Source organism: Pteronotus mesoamericanus, unplaced genomic scaffold, assembly GCF_021234165.1.
Source record: "Pteronotus mesoamericanus isolate MK-2021 breed Mesoamerican mustached bat unplaced genomic scaffold, CSHL_Meso_final contig_702, whole genome shotgun sequence".
Lineage (NCBI taxonomy): Eukaryota > Metazoa > Chordata > Mammalia > Chiroptera > Mormoopidae > Pteronotus > Pteronotus mesoamericanus.
The window spans coordinates 1797868-1814831 of NW_026555239.1; the positions used below are offsets into that span (position 1 = coordinate 1797868).

Below are 16964 nucleotides of genomic sequence, written 5' to 3' on the forward strand. Positions count from 1 at the left end.
CAGCTCCAGCGCTTGCTTAAGTCCACCCGCCACCTTTTTTTTTTTTTTTTTTTTTTTTAACTGCCGTTCTATGCAAGGGGTTCACTTGGAACTCAATAAATACTGATTTCCCTTACGCATCTTCCATTTCTCCTCGGAACCGCGCTCAGTGCCAGACAGGCAGTTAAGAGTGGGGTAGCGGCAGGCGATAATAATAGTAATAATAATCATAAAAATAATAAAAATATAGCAGCAGCAAACACATAGAGGGCTAAGTGTCCAGACAACGATCTGATAACTCAATCCTCACCGCAATATTAAGGGCATGTTTTAATGAACTTTTCCCGAGATGGAGAAATGAGGCACAGAGCAGCTACGTAATTTATGAAGCGGTAATCTGTTTCTTGTAAGCAAAGAGAAACCCATTAACCCTAAACAGAGAGACAGCCGCCGAACTCCGCAACCTTGAACGCCCAGGTTTCCCGGAGCTCGGGGCGGGGCGGGACTGTGGAGGAAGTCCCGCCCCCGGAGGAGGAAGTCCCGGCCTTTAGGTTTCCGTTTCCGCCCTCGCTGTCCTGTCCATTCTGCTGAGGTCTGGTGTGTGGGATGGCCGCGGGAGGCGACTGTGGGGGGCAGCAGGCGGCCTGCGGGTATGACAGCTACCGCTCGCCGCTTGCCTCCCGCTACGCCAGCCCGGAGATGTGCTTCGTGTTCAGCGACAAGTACAAATTCCGGACCTGGCGGCAGCTGTGGCTGTGGCTGGCGGAGGCAGAACAGGTAACGGATTCGGAGCCGAGAGACACGCGGAGGGAGGCGGGTCCGCTTCAGCACGTGCCAGGCTCCGCGCCCTGCGTGGATCTAGCCGCCTGGGGACAGCTGCTCTGCTATTTTCGGTTAGGTGTTAACTTTGACGAGGAGCCGCGGCCCCAGGACAAGCCAGTGCAGGAGGCCCGGGAACCACCACCTGTTTCCTCACATGCTTTTGGTTACTGAGTGTTGGAGACGCGGAGGCGGCAGTGAGAATTTCGGTCTTTGGTTTCAGGGCCAAAAGCTTGGCCATTCCTGCAGGAGTACACCGCTCACCGCTGAGCGCTCGTGACGTGCTGTTGTGCTCATTTCTTTCCAACATCTGTTCTCGTTTCATCCACACAGCTCTTGCAAAGTAGACGATGCTCTTCCCACATTAGAGGGGAGAACACCAAGCGTGTGTAATAACCAAGCGTGTCGTTTGCGCTAAGAACGGAATTGGGAGGTGAACCTGAGCGCGTGGCCACTTTTCTTCCACGGTGCCTCTGTAGTGATGTTACCAGCGAAGTTGGACTTGGGTTGAGTTCGACAAAGAAGGAATTCAGAGCCAGGAACTCAAATTATAAGAGATAGTTTATTTAGGAGATTACAGAGGTAGAAGAAGTGAGCCAGCTGGACTGCGTAGGCTCAGGAAACAAGTTACACAGGCAAAAGTAAGGGCCCTTGGAGCTTAGGAGCAAGGAAGGAAAGTCCACTGAAGAGTCGAGTGGGCGTAGGGGTCGGGGGGACAAAGAGCAAGAGCGCGGCGAGGGGGGCCTGGGCCCTTCATCTTGAGGCTTTTATAGGCAGGGAGTTTAGGGGAGGCCTTAGCAGTGGGTCTCACAATATTTATCAGCTTTATGCTGGTGCACCAAAATGAGATTTATTCCTTGGGTGTGGTTGCCACAAATGGCACTAGTTGGACTTTTGTTACCTATCTCCCTGAGTGGGGTGATTGAAGGTATTTACCCTCTGGTTGGGGGGAAGTGTAAGCCATTTACTCTTTGTCCTTGGTTAGGGAACGTAAAGATTTTGTGGTTTATTAGATGGTTGTAAACTACTTGGCCATTTAACTATCTCACTTTCCCTGTTCCACTTGTCCTGGCTTACTTACTAGCGTGTCTCAGTGACGGGACTGTCACAAAATCTGTGTTTCTTAGGCCACGATTTTCACTTCATGGGTCCACGTTTTGCTTCTGAAGAGGGAGAATCAGAGTAGAGGTTTATTAGACAGGATTTATGGTTTGTTTAATGAGAACTACACGTAGAGCTATTCATCGCAGTGTTTTTCCAAAATAGCTCCCGAGGGGCCTTTGCCAGAGGAGTAGAAGGAAACTGATCCAGAGAGCTATAAAGTTTCAGAGGAAAATGTCACAGCGAGCAAGATGGCAGTGTCCTCAGAAATGGCACAAGTAAACACCGAAACGATCTGGAGTAGGTGGCGGGGACCATGGTACAGTGGAACACCCCAAAAGGAAACTTCCATCCTCCATAATCCCCTCCGTTTCACTGTGCTCAGGAAAATAAAGCGACATAATAATAGCAGGCATTTCTATGTGCCAGGCACTGTTTTAAGACTATACATATTAATAGATTATTAATCCTCAAAACAACCCATAAAATAAGTACTGTTTTACAGAGGTTTTACAGATGAGGGAATGGCGACACAGAGGTTTTACAAAAAATTTGCTCACTTAACAATAGTGGATAGGGAAAGAGGACATTAACAGTGTGTTGTGGTTTCTTATGTGCTCTATTTTCAATTTCATTTCATACTTTATTATATAGGTTAGGGTAGTGTCATTCAAAGACTTTGCAGGGTCATCATGGCTAGTAAATGGCTTCAAGCTGGAACTGAAATGCAGAGTTGTCTGAATGTGTTCTTTCTTTTGCCCAGTCTGTGTATTGCCTGAAGTGCATGCAGTTTTTTATATAATTGCCTATGTTTGGATTAGCTATTAGTGTCAAAATTAGCAGCATAAACTACATAATAATGTAGTAGTTAAGGGAAATAACTGCGGAGTGAGAGGTTAGGAGGAGTGCAGAAAATGAGAAGCCTGGAATGAATTTGGAGAGCATACGTTGCTTGAGGGTAGGCAGCAGTTTGGCCACACTGCCCCTGCTGCTTTGCTCTGGGAGGAGCCCTGAGAGGTCCGCTGTCCTGGCTAAAGATCCAGTGCTGTGCGGGCCACTGGAGTGTGGCTAGTGTGACCGAGAAACAGAATTTTTACTTTCTCATTTTAATCAGTTTAAATGTAAATAGCCACATCTGGTCAGTAGTTACCGTCTTGAACAAGAAAGTTCCAGGATGCAGGTCCTCCCAGGGCCAGGGCCTGGGAGTTCAGGCGAGGTCTGGATAAATTTCACCGAGGCACACGTTCACCCCTTGGATCCAGGGTTCTGAGCTACATGTGGGTGGCCCGCTGTTTTTTGCCAGCCTGATTTTTCCAGTGATGGATGAATGTAAGACGTTGGTGTGTTTATTTTCTCATTAGTATCTCCTGAAACTGCTTTCAGTGGCACTGAATTTCTATACCTGATTCGTTGGCAAAACTATTTAACTGCATTCCTAATTTTGGTTTCTCTGAGTAAATCCATCAGGGTCAATGTAAAGCTGTGGCTTGGATCCCACGCTTTGGGCTCTTACCTGCCAGTCACGGAATAAGCAACAAATACAACGCTGTCCTCATGGAGTATGCATTCCAAAGGGAAGGATGGGTTAATACATTTGTAAAAGTGTCACGTTTTGAGCGCTCTTAGTAAAACCAGGCTAAAGGGGTGGAGAAATGCAGAAGGATGTCTCATGCTGAGTCAGGAAAGAAATCTCTCTGAAGAGATATTTGAGCCCGGAGACCAGAATGTGTGAAGTGAGCAGAGAGAGAGAGGGCCTGAGGGAACAGTGATCAGGGTTACATTGTTGTTGACTATATTGGAGTTTACTTAGAAGGTAATTCACCAAGATTCACTGAGTAAGTCATCCCCTCCTTACCATATACTGTGAGTTACACCAAATTTTAATTTAAAAATCGGGAGAAAGTGCATAAAGGCTAACGTGAACCAGTTTTTTTCTTGGTGTTACCCAATTCAAATAATTGTGACACCTGAAGTTATGTTATTTTACCTTGTGTGTCCTGCAGACACTAGGCTTGCCTATCACAGATGAACAAATCCAGGAGATGAAATCAAACCTGGACCACATTGACTTCAAGATGGCAGCTGAGGAAGAGAAACGATTGCGACATGACGTGATGGCTCACGTGCACACGTTTGGCCATTGCTGTCCAAAGGCCGCCGGCATTATACACCTTGGGGCCACCTCCTGCTATGTTGGAGACAATACAGTAGGAGCCTATCTTGTTTTATTTCCACTTAGGACTCAATCTTTATAATCCGTTTACAAATTGTAGTTTATTCTATCCAGGTTTAGAAGTGGCTTCATAGATGTTTAGTTTTAAGGGTATCTTAATGCTCAGAAACTTTCAGCTTTGGATATTCCTCCAATCTAAACTATAAGCCCCAGATGGCCATCATAGAATAAGACCTACAGGTACTGCTTAGGCATTGGTATGCTGGACATAAGCCAAGGTCTTAGCATTGTCAAGGCCATGGTAATTTTCCCATGGGATTGTTTTCTCCAAGTCCTTTATAATTCTTTGTTAGGCTTTCTAAAAAAGAAAATGGGATTGAATTATAATTCTTAAATGAAACCTTTAATTAGAGAAAGTATCACTGTGTATTTTCCTAAGAGTTTATACTAGATGTCTCACACTATTCTGAGCACATTATATATATTCATTTATTCTTCATGACAATCATAAGAAATGTTACAATGTCCATTTTTAACCAGCTTTTTTGAGGTATGGTTTACATACCATAAATTTTCCCACTTTAAGTGTGCAGTTCAATGAGTGTTAGTAAGTTTATACCATTTTTGGCTTCATCACCGTCAGTCTTAGGGCACATGCCTCAGCCCGGGAAGGCCTCTCATGCCTCTTTGCTCCAAGACCCAGACAGTCACTGGCCTGCTTTTGGTCTTTATAGTTTTGCCTTTTCTAGAAATTCTATGTAAATGGAATCAGAATATATAGTTTTTGGAATCTGGCTTTCTAATCCACATCTCTACAGCTGAGGAAGCTTAAAGAGATTGAAGAACTCGTCTAAAGTTACACAGCTAGACATGCCACAAGCCCGGGTAGAATGGCTGGCTCCAAAGTGGTGTTTTCTATTTTTATTTTTTTTTATTATTTATTTTTAAATCCTCACCCAACAATATGTTTGTTGATTTAAGGGCGGGAGTGGGAGGAGAGACATCGATGGTTGCCTCCTGGTCGGACCCAGACTGGAGATTGAACCACCACCTTTTTGGTTTATGGGGTGATGCTCCAACCAGCTGAGTCACCCTGTCAGGACCAAAGCTGTGCTCTTAATTTTCTGATCAAAATGCACCCGTGGGACCACAAGTTAGACTCCAGATACACTTCCAATTCAGAAGGAAGCTACTAACTTTTAAGTTGCTTTATATAGTCTTAAGTTGTATACAGTTAAAGGTATTTGTATGTAATTGGTGAGTCAGATAATGAAAGAGGAGCAGTTCTCTCACTTGGAATATATTGTACTTTATAAAAGTACCCAGAGTGTAGTTGGGCTCAACAATTGCTGTCTCATGTAAGCATGTCTCAAGAGTTGCCTGAAATACATCTCTTCTCTCCCTCAAAAACAACTTTAATTTCCTAAACTTTGATGTCCTGGGTCATGTCTTTTTTTCGTTAGCAATCATAGACTTGAGAAAGGAGAGAAGAAACTAATGGAATGTATCCTACGGAAGCTTCTTGGGGACAAGTACTCACCTGTGGGAAAATAGAAACCTTGCTGACCTGGGCGTCTTCACAGTATTCCGGATGAGGGTTACCCCTTAACTATTTTCCAGCCATTTTAGATACCACATAAATTAGGCTTTATGAATGTAAAGGTTTCGTTCCTTATAGATTACAATAGTACCACTCTAAGTTGTTCTGCTTTTAAAAGAGAAATCAGAAAAGAATGACTTCGGTTTAGCATTTTCTGGCTTGTATAGTAGGTTGCTAATAGTGAGGTAGAGGACCAGCTGAGAAACCAGTTATAATGGCCAAAAAGTGTTATGTAATAATGTTTGAGCAAAACTGTTTAATATAAGACCATTGCGTTTTCCTTCGCAGGACCTGATTATTCTTAGAAATGCACTGGACCTGCTTTTGCCAAAGGTAAGGAGCTGCCAGAAGTTTCCTACCAGCCCTGGATTGCCTGTGATAGGGGATGGGCACCACTTAGGAGTAAATCAACACAATATTAATCTAAATAGATGATCATTTACTCAGGCGAATGATCCTATATCTATTCTGTAAAACTAATAGTCTCTTCTTTGGTTAAAACACCGTAAGTGAATGCTTTTAAAAGCCTAGCCTTTTAAATGAGGGAAGTGTAACCAGTGATACGTTGCTGGAATATGTGGGTCAAATTTATGATTTTCTCTTTTCTGCATGAAAATGTCAGTGGTCTTAAAATTGTGCAGAAAAACTTTAGGACTTTAAGTAGTCAATTCGGTTTTTGAGCATTCATTGCTATGACCTCTTTAAAGTACTTTAGGATACAAAGATGAAAAGATACGGCCTCTGCCTTCCATGAGCCAGAGGTCTAATTCTACATTAAATTGTCTAAAAGTGTAGTTTCTGACTCTGTAATGAGCCCAACCTGAATTCACCCTCTTTCTACCACGTGTCCCTCCTGTAGCTTGCCAGGGTCATCTCCCGGTTTGCTGACTTTGCCAAGGAACGAGCTGATCTTCCCACCTTAGGCTTCACACATTTCCAGTAAGTGACACGGCGACTTCTTTATGTGCACCTGGCTTTCATTTATTATTTTTCAGTTCCTCTGCAGGGAAACCTTGAGGTAAGTAATCTCAAGACATAGCTTAAGCAGATACCTTGGATGCTTAGGAAGGATGAACCTGATATGTGCCCTAAAAGCTGTGCTGGTGAGAGAGTAAACGTAATAGTTCATTCGGGAAGCATTGGGAAATATGAATCAAGAGCCTTAGAAATATTCATACTCCTTGATTTAATAATTCCATTCTAGAGAATCTAGACTAAGGAAGTAATCCAAATTATGGGGGAAGCTTTATGTACAAAAATCTTTGTTACAATACTATAATAGTAAGCATTGGAAACAATCTAAATGTTTCACAATAAGAGAATTAAATAAGGTCGATAGTATATCCACAGGTTGGAATAATATGCAGCCATTAAAATGATACTGGTAAGACTAATATCATGGAAATAGGCTTAGGTTAATGTTAGGGCATAAAGATAGCATAATCATTGCACAAAGATTGGAAGAAATTACACCAAACTATAAATATTGATTGCTCCAATTTATGAGATAATAGGGTAATTAATTTTTTCTACTACTTTTTGAATTTTTGACTTTTAAAATGTGCAAGTATTTTAATGTTTACCAAAAAAAAAAAAAAAACCACCAACAAAAAAAACTTTTTAAAAGCCGATGATAGAATTTTTAGGATGCTAGTAGCAGGTTTCAGGTGATGCTATTTGAGTAGTGGTGTTTTAGCATGTGCCTTATGTTTTGGTGGGGTATCGCTATGATAACAAGGATATCATTTCCTATATCGTCAGCATAGGAGAGCCTAAGTTGAGTTTAATCTTCCTAAAAGTTGGGACCTGTATTTACTGGTAGAAACCTGAAGAAACTGTTCATGAGGGGCCAGTGCTCAGTGTGTGTGTGTCTTGCCCATGACAAATGTTCCCTCTGCCTCCCTACACACCTGCGCTGCGGCCCCTCTCCCTGTCCTGCGTCTGTCAGCGAGCACCCAGGAAGCGCAGGCCTGCGGAGTTCCTCTGGGGTAGTGGAGCGGGAGCTACCGCTGCCACAGCAGCAGGCCTTCGGAACTCGGAAAACCATGTGGCCGTGCGGGCGTCACCTCGGTGTGTGTCAGCCGCTGCGATGAAAAAGCAGCAACTTTATTGAGATGTAATTCACATACTGTAAAATTTACCTGTTAAGTTCACGATTAACAGGTAAAAAAAATTTACCTGTTAAGTTCACGATTAAGTGGATTTTACTGTATTTACAGAGTTCTGCAGTCATCACCAGTATATAATTTCAGAGTGTTTTCCTCACCCCACAAAAAACCCTGTACCTATTGCAGTCCCTCTCATTCCCCCGTTCCCTAGCCCCAGGCAACCACTAATCTATTTGTCTGTGGATTTGCCATTTGTGGATATTTCATTTACGTAGAAATCATACAATATTCATCTCTTTTGGCTGGCTTCTTTTAACTTAGTACAGTGTTTTCAGTGTTCATCCATATGGTAGTATGTATCAGTACTTCATTTCTTTTTATGGCTGAATTAATAACGCCATTATATGAATATGCCACATTTTGTCCATCCAGGTGGTAGATAATTAGGTTGTTTCCACTTGTGGCTATTATGTATAATGCAGCTATGAACAGATCCGTGCAAATTTGTTTATTTCTTTACTCGTACCAATAACCTATTAGCAGGAGTTAGCAAAGAAAACTACCCTGAGATTAATTTGGGAATATATTATAGCATGTGGCCTACCTGTTATAGACATTCCTAGTGGTGTTTCTTGATTTCTCCAGCTATCAGTGTCATTAGCCTAATAGAGAATTTCCATCTGGGACTGACAAGGTCACCTATTAGAGCTCTGGCATTTCCCTGCCTGACATGGCTCCTTTGGCTGGGTGTCATTCCCCAAAGTGAAAGGTCACCAGTTCTGTCTGGTCGGGCAGGGCACATGCCTGGGTTGCCGGCCTGGTTCTAGCAGGGGTGCATGCAGGAGGCAATCTAACGGTTTCCCTCCCTCTCTTCTTCCCTTTCCCTCTCTCTAAAAAAAAAAAATAATTATAAATAAATCACAGTAATGGTAGAGTTCTTTATTTTCAAGATTTTAAGTTTTATGTTAAAATAACAGACCTGCAGTGGATTGGTTTAGACTTCTGACTAGAAACAAAGCCTTTCGCTGCTCCATTAGAGCCCTTGGGTTATGTGTGTTCTGAGGTTCCCCACAGCACGGCTGGCTCCTCGTCAGAGCTTGACTCCTTACAAAGGCCTTCCTTGACTGCCAAGCTAGAGTAGCATTCTCCATTGTCCTCATTTTCTTTTTTCATAAAAAATCAATAAGTATCATTTGTTTACATTACAGTGTGAGCTCTGCTGGATAGGGACCTTGTCTGTATTGTTCTTTGTTGTATTTCCAAAGAAAAGAACACATTAGATACTTGGCAAATGTTTGTTACATATATGTATCTATATTTCTTACCAAAGACTGGGGATGAACAAATTAGACATTGTCTCTGCCCTTATATTTCCTCTTGGTGATGATGGAGGAACTACATTAGGAGCCCTTTAGCTTTAAAATCTTTGAATATTTACAAGTGACACAGAATCTCCTTAACTAGTATTTGCTCAAACTTTTTAGCTCCTGTTTTGTCTATACTGGTTTCTCCATCTCTTAGTTTAATTCTTTTCCTGGGGTAAAAGTGATGACTAGAGGATGCAGTGAAGCTTTTATGAAAGTCAGTTCTTGGCTTGAAACTGCCCCATGTTCTCTTTGGGCTGCTGTCAGGCCCGCTCAGCTGACCACAGTGGGGAAACGTTGCTGTCTTTGGATTCAAGACCTTTGCATGGATCTGCAGAACTTGAAGCGTGTCCGTGATGACCTGCGCTTCCGGGGAGTGAAAGGCACCACTGGCACTCAAGCCAGCTTCCTGCAGCTCTTCGAGGGTGACGACCAAAAGGTATCCTGAAAGCGACCTGGGGGCACAGAAACTCAATGGTGGAACCCCAGAGGCAAAGCTGACCTCTAGGACCATAGGAGATTGATCTCGGGATGATTGGAGTCTTTGGACTGAAAGGGCTACAGGGGAGTGCATCCTGGGCAGGCGGTTGAGATGCTGTCGTGCTAGACACACCTGGGTTGCTTATAGGGATGTCTTTTCTTTCCAAGGTAGAGCAGCTTGACAAGATGGTGACAGAAAAGGCAGGATTTAAGAGGTAAGTAAATGGAGACAGTGTTGGCCTCTTTACTTAGTGGTAAAAGGCCTGTGTTCAGTATACCTCTAGATTTAATCCTAACTTTCTTGGCTTTTTCTTTGTCCTTCCACCCATTTCATTCCACCTCTTGCCTGGGTTTTATTTTCTTACAGCCTAGATTCTATTTTCTTAAAATCTGTAAGAAAATAACGGAAACTGTTACTTCTGAGATTTTTAGACAAGCCTTACCCATGTTGCTGTTTTGCTATTTACTGAGGACCTCCAGTGAACTGGTCTAAATCTGGCCATTTCCATTGAGGGCCACCGGACTCCTCTGTAGCTCCCTCCGGGCACTTCCCTCAGGCTGCAGCAGGACGTGGGTACATGGCCCTTATTTCCTTCTTGGCCGGGACAGCTGCCTGGGTAATAGTAAAAAGGGCGGAAGAACAGTTTGTTCCGGGGAGCAGTCTTCGGTGAGGTCCTCTGGGCTGAATGTGACTTAGTGTTCCAGTGAGGCCAAGCTTTCCCTTAGGGTCTGTTTTTTGCTCATTTGTTTGACAACGGTCATATTTTGAAATATTTCCACTTAAGGCTCTTTTTTGTTTGTGTCTAGGGCTTTCATCATCACGGGACAGACCTACACACGAAAAGTGGACATTGAGGTGCTGTCTGTGCTGGCCAGCTTGGGTGCATCAGTGCACAAGGTAAGTGGTGGTAGCTTGTGAGCGTCAGGGTGAGACCTTTGGGCACCACAGACCGACCAGGTCAGCCTCAGACTTTTACTTAATCATGTCACTCAAGAGATGTCAGATGTCACTTTTAACAATTTGGGGCCCATAAATGTAACCTCTTAAGTAAGGTGTGCTGAAGGGAAAGACTAGTTTTGGCACCCTCCTTGCCATTGCCTTCCCGTGATGTCTGATGCCGTGTTTCACACAGACATTTCCATCCTCCCTGGGCTGGCCATCCCAGCTCTTCGGGAGTCAGGAGACGTCTGCGTAAGGCTCTCTCCGGCAGCACTTGGGGAGGGCGCACTGATGACAGAGATGAGCTCTTCAGGCCCAGCAACAGCTCACGAAAAGAGCTGTCTCCTTCGTCAGTCTGGTCCCTGCCCTGATGCCTACATTCAGGAATGTGGGGTGATGCCTCTACCCCTGCTTGTCCCCAGATTTGCACGGACATACGACTCCTGGCAAACCTCAAGGAGATGGAGGAACCCTTTGAAAAACAGCAGATTGGTGAGTGCGTGTGGAGATCTGCGCACACCACTGAGGTGCTGAGAGGCTTGTTGGGCGTGTGTTACCAGCTCACCTGCCAAGCATGCTTGGGCCCTCACTGTCCTCTGACGTCTTTCTGCCTTTGCTTCTTGCCCTTGTACGTGGGCAGGCTCCAGTGCGATGCCGTACAAGCGGAACCCCATGCGCTCAGAGCGGTGCTGCAGCCTTGCCCGTCACCTCATGACCCTTATCATGGACCCGCTGCAGACGGCATCTGTGCAGTGGTTTGAACGCACGCTGGATGATAGTGCCAATCGGTCAGTGGAATGGGGATGTCACAGAAGGATGTTTTGAGTATGTCTGCATTTACTCATTGTCCCCAAGGAAGCCTAGAGTCTAGCAGGGTGGCAGGAACTTAGAAAGAACAGTGTGGTGAGTGTTAGGCTCAAAGTGTGTACGAGGTACTCCTTGTCAGGACTCTGGGGAAGCTTCACGGAGGAGGGGATGCTTAAGACTTCAGACATGAACAGACATTTTTAAAAAGGCTTTAAGACAAGATCAAAAGTATGTGTAAAGGACCAAAAGCAGGAGAAGGACAGTTTACAGAGTTACTAATAGGCGGGGCACTGAGGAATGAAGTCTGTATGTGGCAAGAGATGAGGCGGAACATGGTTGGGAGTCCGTTTGCCTGAAGAGTGTAGGCGATGTTCCAAAGGCGGGTTGACGTCACCTGTGGTGTCTGGCACAAGGACTTGTTGATGAGTTATGAGGTGGGTCAGAATTAATTTGTAGCTGTATGTAAGGTGCCGCCATGCATACGGCTTTCTACGTTATGTATATACTTACTTAAAGCAGGGTCACGTTGCACTGGTTTGCTTGGATTGTAGTGGGGTTTCTTGACTGGAGGATACATAGGTAAAGCCAGGGTTTATCTATAGATATAGGACATGTGGACTCATTCAGAAATTATCCATTGAATACTTTTAGCAGGGTGTGACCTAGTGAGATGTATCTGCTAAAACACCCTGCAACAGTTTGGAGAATTAGTTATAAAGGGACTTTAATCTAGTACAAACAAGTTAGGAGGCTACGTTAAACATCCCAGTCAACCCTGGCACAGTGGCCACATGAATGGAGAGGAAGGATTTGGACATAAAAATAGTGGCAGATGGACCAGCCCTTGGTGGTTGACTGGAGTGAGTGTTAAATTTGGTGATGGGGCCCTGGCCAGGGAGCTCTGTTGGTTAGAGCGTCATCCCAATACACCAAGGTTGCAGGTTCTAGCTCTGATCAGGGCACATAAAAGAAACAACCAATGAATGCGTGAAATAAGTGGAATAACAAATTGATGTTTCTCTCTCTCTCAAATCAATGAAATAAATGTTTTGTTTTGTTTTGTTTTGTTTTTTGGAGATTGGTGATGGAGATGGAGATTTACTGAGCCAGGAGCCACAGGGAGCAGGAGAGTGGGTTCGAGATAGCGAGCAGGAGGCGATGGGAAAGTGGCTGAATTCAGTTTGGGGTTTTAGGTACCTATGGTTTGAGTGGATGGAGCTCTCCGATTGGGTATATGGTCTGGCATTTGGGCAAGTGGTCTGGACAAGAGGTGACAGCAGATTTGAGAGTCATCAGGGTATTGGGGTGGTTGATGTCAGAGAATGAAGGTAATTGTCCAAATAGCGCGTATAACATGAGACATCACTAGGACTGTTTCTTGGGACACACCCTACATTTCACTGAAATTATTTGTTTAAAGAGGTAACTGAATTGGCTGTTTGTTTTCCAGACGTATTTGTTTGGCAGAAGCATTTCTCACTGCAGATACTATATTGAATACGTTGCAGAACATTTCTGAAGGATTGGTGGTGTACCCCAAAGTAAGAGGCATCAGTTAAAAAGCAACAGACTAGGGTGGGGTTGGAATGTGGGAAAGGAAGTGTAACCTGCTGCTCTGGAGTGGGTACGTTAGTGGGGCTCTTACTCTGGCCCAGGGGGAGTTCTTCCCAACCAGGGCTCAGTGTGCAGGTTGTGACATGAGCCCTCGGGGTGAACATACGCAATTTATAGACACGCTTCTAGAAGAGGTGGGAGAGGTACTTTGAACTGGCTTGAACTGTCTACCAGCAAGAACCATCAGATCTGGTGTGGCTGGCAGAGTAGACTGTTCCCTTTGCCTGTTTTTAAGTACCTGAGGCAGATGGGTTCATTTCCATTATGTACTTGGCTCTTGCAGTGGGCAGTGTAATTTAACAACTTGAGGTTTTAGGGATTCTTTCCAGTGAAGCAACTTTAAAAAGTTTACTTAAATCAGCGGTTCTTTTTAAAATCAAAATAATACTCTGGATTACTAAGAAAGATTAAAAATACAACAATCCAGCCTTGGCTGGTGTGGCTCAGTGGATTGAGTGCCGGCCCACAAACCAAAGGGTCTCTGGTTCGATTCCCAGTCAGGGCACATGCCTGGGTTATGGGCCAGGTCCCCAGTAGGGGGCATATGAAAGGCAACTGCACATTGATGTTGCTCTCCCTCTCTTTCTCCCCCCTCCCCCTAAAAATAATAAAATCTTTTTTTAAAAATCCATTTTACTCTTTCTTTATAAATATGGTAGTTCATATCCCTGAAGTGCATTTTGCTTGTCATAGTTGATACCTTACTGTGTATATAAGTTCATAACTTTGAGGCATCTTTCTTAGCCCTTCGTTCATTCTTCTAGGTAATTGAGCGGCGCATTCGGCAAGAACTGCCTTTCATGGCCACGGAGAACATCATCATGGCCATGGTGAAAGCTGGGGGTAACCGCCAGGTTTGTAACTCCTCGTGCTCCTGGATAAGTTGAGAGTGCACCTTTAGTCCTGAAGAAGAATGGATGAAGGAAGGAGTTTCTGTCATTACCTTCAGTCACGGTATTGGTACAGAGCAGTGACCATATTCTACCATAGAATAGCATCATTCTGGAGGGTGATTGTGGTAAACTCAGTTTATTGAAAGTAAAGAATAAGAATCACTTAATCACTTGTAGCACAGGTCTACTCTTAATGAAGAGATTAGGGCTGACTGTCCATAGGAAATGATGGGAAGTAAGCGGGACACAAGGGCAGCTGGTGCGAGAGGCTGTAGAGGAGCCTGTGTGAAGTGGACATCCATTTCCAGTTTGTCCTAAGTGGTGGTCAGAGAGTCAGTATCTTGGTGGAGTCAGACTGTGAGGGGAACCACCTCGGCCTGGAGGGGCCTTGTGTACCAGCCAGAGACAGTATGGATGTGAAGTGTCGGGGGACTTAGCAGCGCGTTCACATGGCCTGTTAATGGTGAACCAGCAATACCTCACTGTCTTCCCAGGACTGCCATGAGAAAATCAGAGTGCTCTCCCAGCAGGCAGCTGCTGTGGTCAAGCAGGAAGGGGGTGACAATGACCTGATAGAGCGTATCCTCGCCGATGGCTACTTCAGTCCCATTCATTCTCAGTTGGACCATCTCCTGGATCCTTCATCTTTCACCGGCCGCGCCTCCCAACAGGTAAGCATCAGAACACTTCCGTGGCGCTGCAGTCTTCCCCATGTGCCCTCTCTTGCCTCTGTGCTGTAGAGCCTGGAATGCTGTCATGTGTCCACTTCGTGGGCGTTGCGATGAGAATGGGGCTGGTTAGAATTCAGAGCTAGTTGCACTGGCTAAACTGAAGTTTTGGTTATGGTGAGCTGCCTTAAGTATTTTCTGTGTGGATTTCTTTTAATCCTCTTTTGGTCTAGAAGATGTGCTATAATGGACAGAGATTGGGTTTTGTCATCAGGTAGATCTGAGTTTAGTCCTGATTTGTGGCATTTCCTGGCTGACAGGTTAAAAATGCACATTTCATAGGGCGGTGTGAGATTGAAAGGCCTAGCATGGTGCTTGGTGCATAGTAAGTATTCAGTGTTTGTCACTTTTCCTCTTAGTCTTTTGGGGACTACAAGAGTTAATTCAAAACCATTTATCAAGTGTGGACTATGTGCTATGTATGTGTTTGGGTATTGTGTTTAATTCTGGGGCTTTAAGCCTTGGCTGGGTAGCTCAGTTGGTTAGAGCATCACCCCAATACAAGGATCCCTGGGTCTGAGCACATACAAGAATCAACTAATGAATGCATAAGTAAGTGGAAAAACAAATTGATGTTTTTCTCATCTCTCTCTCTCTCATGGTAAAAACAAAAAGTTCTGGAGCTTTAAAGATGGGCAGATAATTTTTACCTTTAGGGAGCTCAAAACTTAGTGGCGAAGACTTGTAAATAGTTCATTATAATACCAAGCAGTACATACTGGAATTGAGGGAAGCACATCTTTCCGGGGAATCACAAAAAATGGATGGCACAACCCTAAAATAGTAGAAGTTGGAAAAGACTCCTTGGAAGGCGTGACATCTGAGCTGAATTTTGGGGACAAGTGGGAGTTAAGCTGGGAACACCAGGCCGCAAGAAAATGTCTAACATGGGGGGGAGAAATTGCAATCATTTGCCAGGGTATGGAGTGCCCCAGAAGTAGTGATGGGATCTACAGTTGAAGACAGACAGGGGTTTATCATTTATAATCCAATCACTCTGGAGTTTTGGATTTCAAAGATTTGAACTGGAGGTGAGGGGGGTGGGGAGGGGCGCAATAAGGAGGCTGCTGCAATGGGCCAAGCATTGAAGGACGAGGGCTTGGAGCCAGCGCAGGGGTAGATACAGACAAATGGGGAGATCTGAGTGCCCCTTAGAAGGCTAAGCCCTTGGTAGTTGGTGGCGTGAGGAGGAGGGACAAAGCAGTGATGATGTTGGCTTGGGTACCTGGGCGGAGAGTGTGAGAGCCACTGAAGACGCAGGCTCGGAAGGGTCGCGTAGTGGCGTGGTGAGGTGAGCTGCCTGTGTCTAGGGAGAGAATTCTGGCAGGCAGTTGAGAAAAATGCTCAACGGTGGAGGGAATTCTTACTAAATTAGGCCTCAGTGATACCAACTGACATTGAAAAACTATTATCAAAACTTACATCTTAATGTTTTCTTTTGTTTTATATTTGCTTTCCTCTTTGGCAGGTACGGAGATTCTTAGAAGAGGAGGTATATCCCTTGTTAAAACCATATGAACATGTAATGAAAGTGAAAGCAGAATTATGTCTGTAGAGTTGGAAGAGAATTAAACAAAGTCATTATTGGCCGTGTTAACTTTTATTGCTGAATCATGAAAACTTACTCGAGTGCCTTATTTCGCCTCAAGAATTGTTACCTTGAATTAATGCAGCACTTTTTTCTTTCCACGACACATTCACATTTCTCAGGCTTTGCAATGGAGAAATAAATTGTGCTGTAGTTGGACTCTGGGTTTTTGGTTTTTGGTTTTTGTTTTGTTTTTTACAGCAAAACAAACTTGCATAATAAGCGTAGCTCATAGTTTGCTTTCTGTTCTTTTGAGGCATATTTTCTAGCTAGTCTAGTCCTTTCACATGTTAACTTGATTTTGAGCTAGTAAGCAAGTTCCTGGTCCTTCTTTTGAGGGTGAATTTGATCTGGTTCTTGCAAAGTAGCCTGGACTCAATGACTCAGTACAGTTGGATACCTTTATTTCAGTTACGTTTGGCTAGAATAAGTAATGACATTTGAAGATACAATATATTCTCAAAGAAACTGATTTAGTCACCAGGATTACTCAGCCCTAGATGTACCTTACTTCATGTTTTGATGAGGCTTTTGTATATCAGTTGGGGTATATTGGTTTCCTCAAGGCACTTGACAGTCTCTAATCCTGATTACAGAGATTGATGATTTTTTGAATCAGCTATAGCCAAGATGAGTTAGGAATCACCATCCAGCTGGAAGGAGAGCTCTGGTGTTAATTATGCCTTAGGGCTCTGTCCTCAGCCCTGCCTCTACATATTTTCTTAGCATAGATGAAAAGAAGAAAGTTGTTTTTTTTTAATCAGATTTGC

The 16964-nt window shown here is 44.1% G+C and overlaps 1 protein-coding gene across 1 annotated transcript; it reads left to right on the plus strand.

Moving 5' to 3' along the window:
* Window positions 1-534: 534 nt before the first annotated feature.
* On the plus strand, window positions 535-16226 carry ADSL (adenylosuccinate lyase). The gene is made up of 13 exons (XM_054582419.1): window positions 535-756; window positions 3903-4106; window positions 5961-6005; window positions 6532-6611; window positions 9412-9583; window positions 9793-9839; window positions 10432-10522; window positions 10987-11056; window positions 11205-11352; window positions 12822-12912; window positions 13750-13839; window positions 14373-14549; window positions 16075-16226. Exons 1-13 carry the CDS (start codon window positions 586-588, stop codon window positions 16159-16161), a joined length of 1473 nt encoding a protein of 490 aa, XP_054438394.1. The 5' UTR covers window positions 535-585; the 3' UTR covers window positions 16162-16226.
* The last annotated feature ends 738 nt before the right edge of the window (window positions 16227-16964 follow it).

Bases quoted from the DNA above. Each gene is read 5' to 3' on its own strand.
- ADSL (XM_054582419.1), top strand. From the start codon at position 586: ATGGCCGCGGGAGGCGACTGTGGGGGGCAGCAGGCGGCCTGCGGGTAT. The intron at 6,006-6,531 runs GTAAGGAGCTGC...TCCCTCCTGTAG, and splicing joins TGGACCTGCTTTTGCCAAAG to CTTGCCAGGGTCATCTCCCG. The intron at 11,057-11,204 runs GTGAGTGCGTGT...GTACGTGGGCAG, and splicing joins CTTTGAAAAACAGCAGATTG to GCTCCAGTGCGATGCCGTAC.